Below are 13,554 nucleotides of genomic sequence, written 5' to 3'. Positions count from 1 at the left end.
AAGGCCTGGAGGATACCTCATGCGCAACGTTTGCACGGGTTCGAATCACAGTCTCGTGCTTAGAAACTGGTCTCCGGTATTAAGCGTGTCATAAAAAAAATTATAATTATAATTCTTAATTGTATCTTTTCCATAGCTTAATAATGGTTACTCTTTAAATCATTTCCCGGTACCGCTTTTTCTCTGATCTCTTTAACATATGAGCTGGCACTGTAGTGCAACAGGTTGTGAACTATTACAATTGTGAAACAGGTTGCGATGCATTTTCACCAGTAGCAAGGTCTGTATGGACAAGCCCACTGTATTTTAGCTGCAGTTAATTACGGTCGTATTCTAATACTTACGGTACTGCCTCCGCGCAGTTAGAGTGCGCGTTTTTTATGTTGTTGGTGGTAGCATCTGCGGTCTCCTAGGAGTTAGATACAATAAAGCCGGAGTTCCACTAACAGAAGCAGTCAGAGCTATTACTGCGCCGAGAAGCATGCTCTTGTTGGACTTCTAATAGCACTGAAGTAGGCTGCGCTCACACAGGAGCCCACTATTCATGCTGCCGCTTAATGGAAGGCAATCCCCACTTTTCCCTCAAAATCCAAAATTGCCTGAACTGTCCATGGTGCCATCCTCCCTCTCACGCTGCTGGACCCCCAGCGGCGTTGGTCTGGGCATATGAGTCTTCTCCCAGTCTGTACTGGTTCGCATAGCGCCTCCTCCCGCTATGAGGAACGATTCGGCGGGCGCCACGGAGAGCCTGGAGTTCCGGCTGAACTCGGCACCTGACCTGCGCTGTCGAGGCCCGGGGGCGCCGCTCGGACTTTGCCAGGCGTGCGAAGCCTGCGTACTGTCCAGCAGGGTGGCACTAGCCCGGGAGTGGATGCTGAGAGCCGGGGAGGTGTCGCTTAGGCGCTTCGCAGCCGGGCTGCTGCGGCGCCTGGACAGCGCCGCCCTGCTGGCCTACGCGGAGCAGCTGCTGCAGCCCACCCTGGCCAAGGACTTCACGTACTCGCGGTCTCGCATTAACCCCAGCCTGCGGGGCGACTCGGGAAGCGCCAGCTCCGACCGAGCGCTCGACCGAGGCCGCCTGGAGCGCTTTATGTCCGATACCTGGGACTGGTTCCGAGCCGGCTCCTACTGGACCAAGGCAAACTATGTGCTGCTCGTGCTCCAACTCTGCGAGCCCGACCTGCTCTGTATCCTAGCCAACCTGATGCGGGTGCTGCTGGCCCGGAAGGTGCATGCCAACCGGGCCAAGGCTTCAGGTAAGACCGCCCGCGCCGGCCCTCCAAATGACTGCCTAACTTTCGAAATTCTGTGGTGAAACTCCAAGAAGTCATTTTCGGGTATTTTCGCCCCTTCAGAATGACATTAACGTCATTTATGTACCTCTTGCTGCCACGGTATTATTGCTGGTGTTTGATTCTAGTGAATATATTTGACCGTGGAACTAGGAAACGGCACCCATTGTGTGTATTTTGAATTGAATTGATATCGTATTTCTATCGTGCTCGTACACAAGTGTTTCAGAGCACGACAAGCCAAGGGAGGGGGACAGGGGAGAACAAAACAAACGATCTTGCTAGGCCCAGTGACATTCAGAACTCGCAAGTGCACGGGAGAGGGAGAGGGGAAAAGTGCATGGAAAGGGAAAAGGGGAAAAGTGCATGGAAGGGGGAGAAGTGGAAAATGCAGAACAAATGAGAAATAGAAAAATAATAATAAATAAATAACAAAGGCAACAAACAGTGGTAGTGCAGCCAGCAAGTGGCAAGTGCTGGGTTTAAGGCAGCAGACCGGGTAGGTCCAATAAGTGCAGGAAGAAAAAAGGAGGGGGGGACTGTATGGGTACATATACAGATCCCAGTGCAAGGGGTGGCCCGAAGGCAGTGCGGCAGGGTGAGCAGGTACCTGGGCCTGAAGGATAGAGGGTGGCTAGGTGCATGGTGCTGAGAGAGAACAGATCAGCAGGGGAGAGGGGGAGCGAAGGCAGAAGAAAAGAGGAAGGTCTTGAGGTGCTTCCGGAACAAGAGATGGTTCTCCTCAAGTTTTAGAGTGGCAAGGAGGCTCTTCCAGAGGGAGGCCCCAGACGAAGACAGAGATCTACCCCCAACTCGTTTGTTTGAAAAAGGACTGACACTGAGGGAGTCTGATATTTTCGGATACATTATTGCACTGTTGTGAAATATTATTGTTGTCCTGTTCTGCTTGCCATCTATGTAAGCTGAGAGAATGTTGATGCTTGGAGTGAATGGCAGCTCAGGAGAATGTTGATGAGTGCTTGCTGGCCAGGGTTCTGAGTGTATTAGCTGGGAGCCTGAGACAGATCGACCTGTAATGAATGTAAAGAAAGCTTACTAGATTGTTCATACACAAGTGGCTCACAGCTGGTCTGTGCTTGCTTGGACCCAATCTTGCCCATCAGGTTACACCGTGCACCCTCTGCGACTCAGTTCACTTCCTTGTATGTCAAGATTGCGAAGATAGCAACATAGTAAATGCATTGTATACACAAGTGTACCTTTACATGCTGGCAATTAAACATTACAAATATTCTTATCCACACTCATCGATACTCATTTACTCCGTTTGGTAAGTGGGAAAGGCTGAGTGGAGTGTGGGCATTCTCATGTGTGAATTGTAGATTGACGCGAAAGTATCGTGTGTGAGCGGGGGAAAGGGCATGATGGCCAATACTTGGTGGGATGTCCCTCCCTCTAATGACTGAGATGATACAGGTGCAGCCATATGCAGTATATTTTTTTTAGTAAAAGGATTGTGTGGACAGTACACCCCAATGCACCACTTGGAACGAAAACCAATCTTATCAGTTCCAATTTGTCGTCCTAAATCTGTTTCATAGGGGAAATGTATGCTTCGGTTGATGACATGTAGAGGAAACTTACTAGTACAGTGTAAGACACTGGGCCTCATTATGATTGTGCTGGTCCGGCAACAACGGTGCTGGTAAGCGTACCAGCACCGTTGTTACCGGACCGCACAGTATGACTCTGCAGGTGGGTGCCGTCCCGCCTGCAGAGTTTCATGGAAGCACCGGCACTGTTGTTAACAGAACCGCTTCCGTGGTCCCCATTCCCAAAAATGGTAATGGGGATTTACAATTTACTGGCGCCTGACTTCCCGGACCGCCGGGGTTGTAATCCCCCAGTGTTACTGGCAAGCCAGGCACCAGGAAATCTTGCAGGTCCGGCAGCAACCCGCCATTAGCACCGGCCGGATAACCGCTAGACTTGAATGAGGCCCACTGCCTTCAAAAATGCCCCTTAGAAGTGAACCTTTAAATCCTTTAATTAAAGCCTTGTATGCTGGTGTACAGCTACTCTTCACCCGGCTTAATGAAAATAAACCAATATGTGGCCCGTCATTTATTTCAAAGGACATTTTCAGACGCTCAACGTAGGAGGTTAAGTTTGCACCCTGTTCGGACATAGGTGCTAACATGCAGATAGATTCTCAGCTGCTGACTTTAATTCTATGGATTATGGTACAATTGGGCATGCACACATACATTTTGCATATACCCAGAGGCGCAGCCAGGATTGTCTAACAAGTGGGGACTGAAGATATGTTTCGATGACTTGTTCGTAATAGTGTCCACGTAAAAAAGGCTGTCATAAAAATGGCTGTCGATGAAACGATGGTATACCAAAGCTATATATATAACTGAATTTGCACCAGTGCAAATAAAGTACACGTTCATTTTGTATTAGATATTTTTAACAAATTCACTGCAACCTAATCAGCTAGTTCATCCCTCTTCTGAACCCACGCCTATCTCGGAAAGTCATGAACAGGATGATATGAAACAAAAATGTTTAAAATAATTTAAAACATGCAGGGCCGAGAAGTCAAAGTGTCAAAGAGGCGGTTAAGTATGAGTTACAAGAGACGGCACATACATATTCCATTACCTACATTGAAAATAGTGATGAAGTCAACCTCAAAAAGAAGAAGAAATCGAAGAGGGAAAACATTTCCGTTAATAACTTGGACGATTGGGTCATAAAACAACCTAATACCGGGGAGGATGGAAACATAGATGATGATTAACAAACCGCATCATAACTCAGAGAGGGCATAGAGGAATGTAATTGTGAAAGCAAGGGTGAAAGGAACTCTATGCTGGATTTGATTTCTGCAGTCAAAAGGCAATTTAGAGGATGTGATCCAGTAATTGATTCTGAAAAGAACTCTACACAGTCTTTTACCCCCAAAGATTAAAGGAAACATGGTGGACGTGATCCAGAAATGAAAAGGGATGGGGAATATCCTAAAAAACCACATATGAATACCCAGCGAACAACTTTCCAGTTCGTATAGTGCACAAGTTGTTTCCAGCTCATAATAGTGGTCCATGAAATGTAGCCTCTATATTGACTTTATTTGGCATTGTGCCACCATTAAGATTTACTACCTCAAGCAATATGGATTGGGTCGAAATACTTCAGTAGAGTCGATCAATGACGTCTTAAGTTCATTGTAAATCAATGGTTGTGTTAAATCAAATTATGCAATATGCCCAGACTTTCTAAAAATGGGTATTTATTTATTTATTGAGCATTTGTTAGGTGCCTATGCAACAAAATAGTGTTTCTGGGCACCAACGATTTTACAAGTTCTTTAGATGAGGGAATTGGTGATTCAGCAATCCTAAGTGTGTAATGGGAATGGTAGGACAGTGATTTGAAAGGACAGGTACAGTGTCAAAAAAATAAAAGTTGAGACATCGACCAACTGCTTAAACAAACCTTGATAAAGGGACCCCGACAAAAGACCTGACACGTTAGAGATCAAATCCTGGAATACAAAACTTTTTAAGCATTTAACCAGCAATACAAAATGGCTTACTTGGTCAGAAGTTTGGAACATATTTATGACCCAAGAAAGTTTACCAACACACAAAACATTTATTTTGATGGTTACACCACCTTTACTAGTAAGGCAAAAAAAGGACCTGCTGGTCGTCCATTAGTGGATTAAAAATTGGTGTAGCCTATACATATTTGGTAAAATAAATAATCCTGGACATTATTCACAGTAACATAATTGCTATCCAATTTCGTTAGTGAACAAAGAGCAACTGTTGCTGTTGAAAGTTTAAAACCCTCCTCAGGACGATACACAACGGAAATAATGTGCTATATTGGTGAAATATTTAACTAGGCTTGTCATGGGGCCTAACACGTAATCCCTATTGTAGCAGGCGATCTTAATGCACACTGTGATGAGGCTAAGGATAATTATGTGAAAACAGTAGGGAATTTATCTGCAGTTAATATTGACATGTCCAAATATGAAATACAGTGTTGAGATGGATGAATTTCATGTCTAGTCACACCTTATGCATGCTAAACGGTAGAACACAATATGATATCTCAGGGAAAACAACTTGGTCCATGGGCAATAAGGTAGTAACATTGCTTTACTTTTTACGGCTGTCAAAAATTATGATAAAGCACACAAATCTGACATTTAACATTTTGAGAACAGTGATCATTCAATAGTTACACTTACAATTAGGAGCGCACTAAGTTCCCTTCAAAAGGGAGAGTGAAAGTAAGCAGTGGGAAGTGAGAGTGAGTCATGTAGTAGGTATTGGAATGTGGAATGTTGTTGGAAGAGGCTACGGGTGTGAAGGAGGATAGTGAGAACTGAAGGTCAGAGATAAAGGGTGGAATGACAGAATATGTACATTTTCCTTTTAGTAATAGGTGAAGCAAGTGGCGAGGAAAGGTCAGAGTGTGGATAGGCGATAGTGGTGGAAACAATTGAGTGATCAGATATGGCTGGTGTGACAGTAGTATTAGTGGTTGAGAGAGAGGTGGAGATGAATAAGGGGTCCAAAGATTTAGTCTCTGTGTGGGTAGGTATGTTATGGATAGAGTGGGGAGCATGGTCACTAAGAAAAGACTGAAGTTCAGATTTCTGAGGAGTGGCTGGAGAGGAAAGGTTAAAGTGACCTAAGAGAGTGATGTTTAGTGGAAAGAGAATCAAGGAGTTGCCCAGGATCATCAAAGAATGGTCCAGTGGCACCAGGAGGGTGATAGATGGAGATGATGTGAACTGAGTGAGGCAGAGCAATAGTAGAGATGGTGAATTCAAAAGAGGTAGGAGAGGACGTGGCATTGAAGATTTGTGAGGCATTAAGACAGGAAGAGAGTAGGTCCGACCCCTCCATCTCTGCTAGTCAGTCGAGGAGAGAGAATGAAGTATGGTTTGGAGTCATGTAGGGCTGCCAGAGTGGCAGAGTCAGATGAAGAAATCCGGGTTTCAGTGATAGCAAAAAGGTCTAGTGGATGAGAGCTGGAGTGAAAGTAGTCAGCGATAAATTATGTTTTGTTGCATACAGTCGGAGCATTCCAGAGTGCAATGCTCAGTTAATAAGGTAAGGAAGAGTAGAGAAGTTGAGTCTCAGAGGAAGAGCGGGGAGGTGGGTGGGTGTTTGAGGAGTTATGGTTAGCTTATTGGCTTTGTTGGAAGGAGGTGAAAGAGAGGTGGAGTAGTGGGAGTTTCGAGTTGTGAGTTTTATAAAAGGGATAGGAAAGGTGGAAGTTGTAGCATGATTGGAGAACGCATAGAGAGAGGTAAGTAGTAGGAACAGCAGGAGGAACAGGAGTGAATGTATTATAGTTGAGTAGCACACCATGGAGATACAGTACAGTAATTAGGATCTTGGGTTATGCACAGGCGCAACAGGGAGATAGACAAAAGCAAAGACTCATAGCTTAAAAGGCAAAGAGGCTGGTCAACAGCTAGTCTTCACCCTTTTAGTGTTTTGACTTGCTCTTGTAGTTTCTCCTGGGTGTCTTCCAGGGCTCTGATTTTGCGATTCTGCCTGTCTCTTTGTTGCCTCGGAGAACCAGTCTAAATAGCTACCCCATTGTTGCCGGTGCACCTCAGCCCCCTTCTTCTCCAGGGCTTTCCGCAGTGCTGAAATGTTATCCAGGTAAAATGTGCCTCCCTGAGGGAAGTATCTAGGTGAATTGTCCTGCGTATAATCGTGCCATTTATCCAGAAACCTGCATGCTTTGGACGAGTAGTGTGTATGCGTAAAGTGATCTGGACTTCCTCTAGACTGACCTGAACCCATTCTCCTAGAGGCTGGACATGGCATGGCTTATTGCAGAACCATGTCTATACCCCTCTCTATCAGTCCCAAGCCATACCATGCAGAGCTGGTCAGGCTCATAACTGTGTCTACTTAGAGCTTTGAGTGTAGTCATACAAGCTTCATCCTCCTCCGTTACAGACATTTCAGAAACACCTATCACTGTTGGCCAAATCTATACTTAGATGACTGTGCTTTATGCCACAGCACATACCCCAGTTATGTTATCCAGAATACACAGCAGTCAGCTTTTTTTCAGAGACTGGGTTAGGGAAGTATCCACACATAGATGGAGGAAACAAAGCTTACTACAGCTGCTGTGCTAGGAAAGCTGAGAGTCAGAAGCAAAGTTGGATTCGCAACTGAGTTGCACACATTGGGTTTAGTGCACAGCGGAAGGATCAGACCGTACAGGTATTGGGCATTCACACAAGACACATGCATTCCAAGCTTTCTTTTAGTGTTTATATTTTGTCTAACAGTGTTTTCTCGTATTTAGAGAAATGTTTGGATAAAATTCTGATTTTAGTGAATATACGGTTTTAATATGGCTAAAACTATCTGTCAGACAGATTGAGTGTGCCCACAGCCCCGTTAGAGTGCAATATCTTTTTAAGTGTCTGCATAACGTTTTTCTGTAGTTCCTCCTGACTTGCATTTCCCAGCACTCTGCACCGCTACATATTTTGCTCCTGCGGCGCATCAGCGGTGAGCCGGTCTGTGATGGTCCGTGTTTGAGTGTTCACCCTTTTTCGCTGCAACCTCTAGTAAGTACATTAATTGACAGTGTTTAGTAAACTGTGCTGCATCGGTATTTGGCTTGTTACGATCATGCACCTTCTCGAGGCAATACAGCTAGCGAAATGAAACTTGGGTAATGACTTATCCATGATTAGTCCTCCTTGTACATGCAACACCATACCAATATAATTGCTCACAATATGGCAAATAATGATCTAACCTCTAACCGTCCTATGACATTTAATAATATTATTGGTGCCACTTCCTTAGAAGTTAAGGTTTAAGGTATTATACCTGCTGCGATAGAGGTGCAGCAGGAGCTGTGCAACGTGATCCTCTCAGAACTGCCATACACACCAATAATAGATCTTCAATCACATACGCAGCACATTGCTCTTACTAAAACACTATCTTTAGAGCCTCTTATTTCCACTGCTCCATACTCTGTAGGCATTTCACCTTCTATGGACACTAATATAGTTCCTACTTTGCAAACAGATCAAATTAATTGTGATAGATTAAAATGATCTCTCTTAAACACCCAATCATTAGTCGAACACGCCACTGAGGTGGCTGATTTAATAATTACACATGATTTGGACATCACCTGTTTAACTTCAACCTGGTTATCAGAGACTACAAATCATGCAGCTCTGCTGGCTATTCCTCCTGGCTATAAAATGATCAGAACAGACCGCGCTGAGGGAAGAGGCAGAGGTGTTGCGTTTATTATGCAAGATTTTCTAAACATACACACACTCAACCGTACCACTCTTGAAAGGTGTGAATCTTCCCTGATTAAACTATGTGCCAATTATAACACTACTATGAGTATTACGGCTGTCGTGAGGGTGGATCACCTGAGTGGAGGGTCACGGGGGATTGGGAAGCGAATACTAAAGGCAAGTCCCTGTCAATACTCACGGAAGATTAAATACAACCCTCCAGGTTAATAGGCCAAGAGATAGCTTTCAAGGATAACAAGGTTTAATTGTACAGAATACAAAATATCAGGAAAGTAATCTGCTGATTGAGAATGTTCTGACTCCAAAATACATGACAGAGCTTTATGAGCGACCATATTGTCATAGATGACATCACGTATAGGGTCTAAATTAGCACAATTCATTGGGTGGGCAGTATACATAATCCTGCTCCATATGGGATGCCAAGCTAAAATTGGTTGGTTCTTCTGCCATCAGTCAGACTCCACGTGGGTCAGCTGGGCCCATCTTGTTGTCTGGTGAAGGTCAGTTTGCTCATCAAATACAGTTTTACATCTAAACTAACATGCTAAGCCTACTACTACATCACTGTGGCATGCACATGGGCGGCTCGGGGAGTGGTGCCAGGGGGAATGGAGGATGAAATACAGTCACACTGACCCACACATTCTGGGTTTCGTTGATACAGCTCCTCTCACACCCACGGTCTCCACCTGGGTTTTGATCTATAATGTATCCCTCCTGTACCTCGTGTTACAAAGGATGTATTTTATGCTGAGGGGTCAAACAGTCATGCATGCATAGATCTTTTATGGTCACTTGGTCTACACTCGGACAGGGGGGTCGCTCGCTTATCCTGGAATGCATGGGTGTGGGGGTCGGGTCAGTGGTGTGCGGCTGGCTTTGGGCTGGCTGGGTGGGGGTTAGAGGCCTGCTGGAAGCTCACTGGGATGATTGGACACTGCGCAGAGCCTGGTGTTGTCTCACGCTCTTGCAGGGCGAATTTCTCTGAACTATACTAAATGTTTGCAACAGTGAAGGGACATGGGGGAAGTGGACTTCCATGATAACTGGTGGTGCGGATCCATTCTGCATTAATAATGTTGGGCCTAATGAATCTTTCCATGGAGCTTGGCTAATGCAGCGTGGTGAAGCAAGCCTGTGTGTTTGCCAAAACTATAAAATGGTGTTTCTTTCTATGTGTCTCCTAATGCCATGCATCTGTTGTTCACGCCATATTACCTCGGCACTCAGTTCCATAGCTTGGTTCTCTCCCCCTTTATACACTACACTACTTCACAGGGGATTTGCCTAACCTGAAAGTGCTTAGGTGGGTGGGATATACTAATTTCCATCCCAACATTACCCCCTTTCGTTACTTCTACAGTAACACATTCTCCAACTGGATACTTACACTCAATGGCTCGCCTTTCTGCTTCATCCCATGCAGGTGTTCCTTTTATCGACATCCAGGCCCTACACACATGTCTTAAGCTTTGCCCTGCTTGCACTTATTGCTCAGGTGTACACGTCATGTAAATGCATCCCCCACCTCCAGCCAAGTCTAACCACACTTCTTTGTAATTCTCTGGGTCAGGGGGAGGAACAATTGTTGAGTGGTATAGGTTATCAACTATATCTCTGACAGGGATCGGGACCATGTGGTGAACGGGGTGGTCAGTCTGTATTTCTATTTCCTGTGTATCACGAGGCATTTTAGTATTACCTATAGAAACCATCATCATTGTGTTATTAGGTACTGCTTTGGCATAACAACCGGAGGCGCAATTGGCACGTGCAGAAAATCACCAAGACAAACGCAATGATGGGCACCATCATTTTCACCAATGTTCCAATCCATGATGGGACCCAGCTGAAGGCCATTGTGAACCAGTCTTCTTCTGTAACGCCAGCTTCTTTTTTCATCTTCACCCCTAATTCATGCACTGCTGCAATGACGTGTGACAATGTCCCATTTTCAGCATCTTCGAAAGGTACAAATCTGCAACATGAACTCCCGATCTTTTTGCAAACACTGCCTTCCATGGCTGTCGGGAGATCCAAGACGCACCTATTTTGCATTGCCATTAGTCTAAGGGCCCTCAGCTCCACTCTTATGGTATTGAACCCTTGTTCAGTATCGTTCGCCAGCTGGATTAACTCCCATCGTACAATCTGGAGCCATTTTGCATTGGCTCACATCTGAATGCTGGGTATTAGATATGCAAAAAATGTCTCCTCGGAATTGTAGAGCTTGTATTCATCAGGTATTTGCGTAAGAAGTTCAGATGAGTCTGTTGATATGTAATTTGAGGATCTTTTTCTTCTTTGCAACTGGTCATAGGGCTCTTTCTCAGGGAGGATGTGAAAGTCTGGTGGTGGCATTGTGTGCTGGGCTTCGATTCTTGGGGGCACTGTGGACACTTCATCAGAAAGGGATCCTCTTTCAGGTGTTCTTCTGGTACTACTAACAGGGCAGAGTACAGCATAGCTAGCGAACAATATCCCCTCCAAGAAGGTGGGACGTATAAGTGCGCTTGCTGGATGCAGATCCAGTAATAGTACATCAGCGCTGCGGTGCCCTTTCTGATGTCCGGAGTCAGGATTGTTCTGTTACAACCCTCATTTGATCCGACAGAAACAGTTCCTTTACTGTAAAAACATAGTTCATAACTTTCTTCTTGGTGCACTTTTACCGGCTTTTCAATGTCTGCGATCCAGGTCAATTTGGTGATGTGTTCTGTCCATACTTGTGCACATGCTCGTTATGCGAGAGCTATTCATTTTTCTCGGAACCCTACAAGTCCTTCCGCTTTACAAGTGAGAGTTGTTTCTTGCCATTTATTGTTAGTGTACTTTGCCCCTTTGATCACCAAGTAAGGTTCTTTAAAACAGTTGGGGTTGGTGGAACTAGTTTTGCATTTTCAAGTATCTGGATTAACGAGTTTTAGGTGGATGTTGCGTGCCTGGGTCCTACATAGCGCAAGATGAATTAGGAATTGTGTCTCTATCATCGGTGCTTCCTGCGGTACTAAAACCTTCGGTGCCCCAGATGCATGCCGTATAACGAAACAGATGTAGCAACTCCCATTTTTAGCTCGTCTTCCCATTACACTCATGTCGGAGTACCAACTGTTCGAGTGCTCAGCACGACGAATATCTTCAACTGCATCTAGGCCTAAACCATGGTATGCATCATATTTATGCTGGCGCACTTTTCTTTAACTTCTGCTTTTACGGAGCGTGTGTCTTTTCTCAACTTTACTTATTCTGCTGGTCCTACTTACATTACTGCTTCCATTAAGAAAGTAGTTTTTTCATTTGGTATTAGAATTTGAAACATTTTGCCTGTGCATACAGTTGTATGGGAGCTGCTACTATTTGCGGGGTCATATTATGTATGGTTGTTGTTATGTTGTTTGGTTCAGTGGGATTAAATATTACACTTTCATTCATCCTTTGATTCATGTTTGGGCTGGAATGCAGTGTGGTTGCAACTGAGTATATAAGGGTAGAGGTTACAGTGGCTGGTATGGAAGAAGATGCAGTAACATTGGACGATACACTCATGTTCATTGGAGTTAATTCAGTGACGTTGGAAGGTATACTCATGTTCCATGTCCCGAAGTGCCCCCACCGCCTTCTTTAAGATGGCCAGCCCAGATAAAAGACGTTCCTCAATAAATCCCTAATAAAAACATCATTATTGTAAACAAAATGGCCACAAAATGGAGGCCACAATCATAACTGTAAATTCTGGTACTACTAATACTGTGTCTATGTATAGTTGAACAACATCTAGGTGTCGTCATTTCCATCGTTGGTATGCCTGTGGTTTTGTAAAAAAAGGGGACGGGAGGGAAAAACGAGGTGGGCAGGAGACAAGGGAAGGGAAGGAGGAGAGAGACAGATATAGAGAGAGATCTTTAGTTCACACAGCTGGTGCTCTAGCAGCAATGCATGTATTTTGAACTGTTTTGCATGCACTCATATGATCAGCAAGAAGCTACGCAAACTGAGGTAGTAGTCTTGTCTTGATTATGAACACTTGGTGTCGAGACGGGTGAGGACATGCAAATGTCTGAGAGGTGTATCAAATAGCTCAACCCCTTCACCTTCATTGCGAGGGGGGTGGAGAACATGACCTTGTAAGGCCCATGGAACCTGGGGTTGTCCATTTTCGCACAAAGCTTCTGACATAGACCAATTCACCCGGCAACAGTAGTTGCATGGGTGTGGTGTCAGTCTGTGGGGCAGTTGATGTTTGTGCATTTTCTGTGTTTGGCAGAGATATATGTTTTGCGATAGATCTTATTGCATGTGCCAGCTGGGACAGATATTGTTCAAATTCTTCGCCCAGGATTGCTGCTGCTCTTTTGGCATCTGATGCTCTCCTCACAAGCGATAGAGGTGTCTGCATATGCCTGCTAGTCACTGTTTCGTGGGGGGACATGTGGTGGTCCTTACTGGGCTGTGTGCACAGATGAAACAGTGCAGGGCAGGCAATTCACCAAGTTCTTTTTTAGGGTGTTACATAACTTGGGGAGTCTGCTCTTAAGAAAGCCATTTATTCTTTTTACCAGTCCGTTTGCTTGTGGGTGGTAAATTGAACACATGTGATGTTTGATCCCTAAAAGTGTGGTTATTTCGTTGAAAAGCTAATTGAAAAAATGGGTGCCATTATCTGATCTTAAAACGTCACACACTCCTCAGCGGTGGAAGACCTCTCTGATGAGGAATTTTGTGGCATACTTGTCATTTTAAACCTAAACCTAGCACTTAAACCTAGCACTTGCAAATTGCTGGCTGCACTACCACGGTTTGTTGCCTTTATTATTTATTTATTGTTATTTATCTGCTTCTCCTTTGCTGCGCACTTTCCACTTCTCCCCCCTTCCATGCACTTTTCCCCTCCCCCTATCCCATGCACTTGCGCGTTTGCAATGTCACTGGGCCTAGTAAGATCGC

The 13,554-nt window shown here is 44.8% G+C and overlaps 1 protein-coding gene across 1 annotated transcript in view; it reads left to right on the top strand.

Annotated features, from left to right (window-relative positions):
* The first annotated feature begins 453 nt into the window (after positions 1–453).
* Positions 454–13,554, top strand: part of FBXW10B (F-box and WD repeat domain containing 10B) — a 322,682-nt gene continuing 309,581 nt past the window's right edge. The window contains exon 1 of the mRNA XM_069654556.1: positions 454–1,256. Coding sequence (XP_069510657.1) covers positions 716–1,256 — 541 coding nt within the window. The 5' untranslated portion in view covers positions 454–715. The remainder of the gene's footprint in view (positions 1,257–13,554) is intronic.

This window comes from Ambystoma mexicanum, chromosome 3q (genome assembly GCF_040938575.1).
Source record: "Ambystoma mexicanum isolate Mex_15411 chromosome 3q, UKY_AmexF1_1, whole genome shotgun sequence".
In the NCBI taxonomy this organism is placed as follows: Eukaryota; Metazoa; Chordata; class Amphibia; order Caudata; family Ambystomatidae; genus Ambystoma; species Ambystoma mexicanum.
The sequence above is the reverse complement of the archived record's forward strand: the minus strand, read 5'-3'. Positions and strand labels throughout refer to the sequence as shown.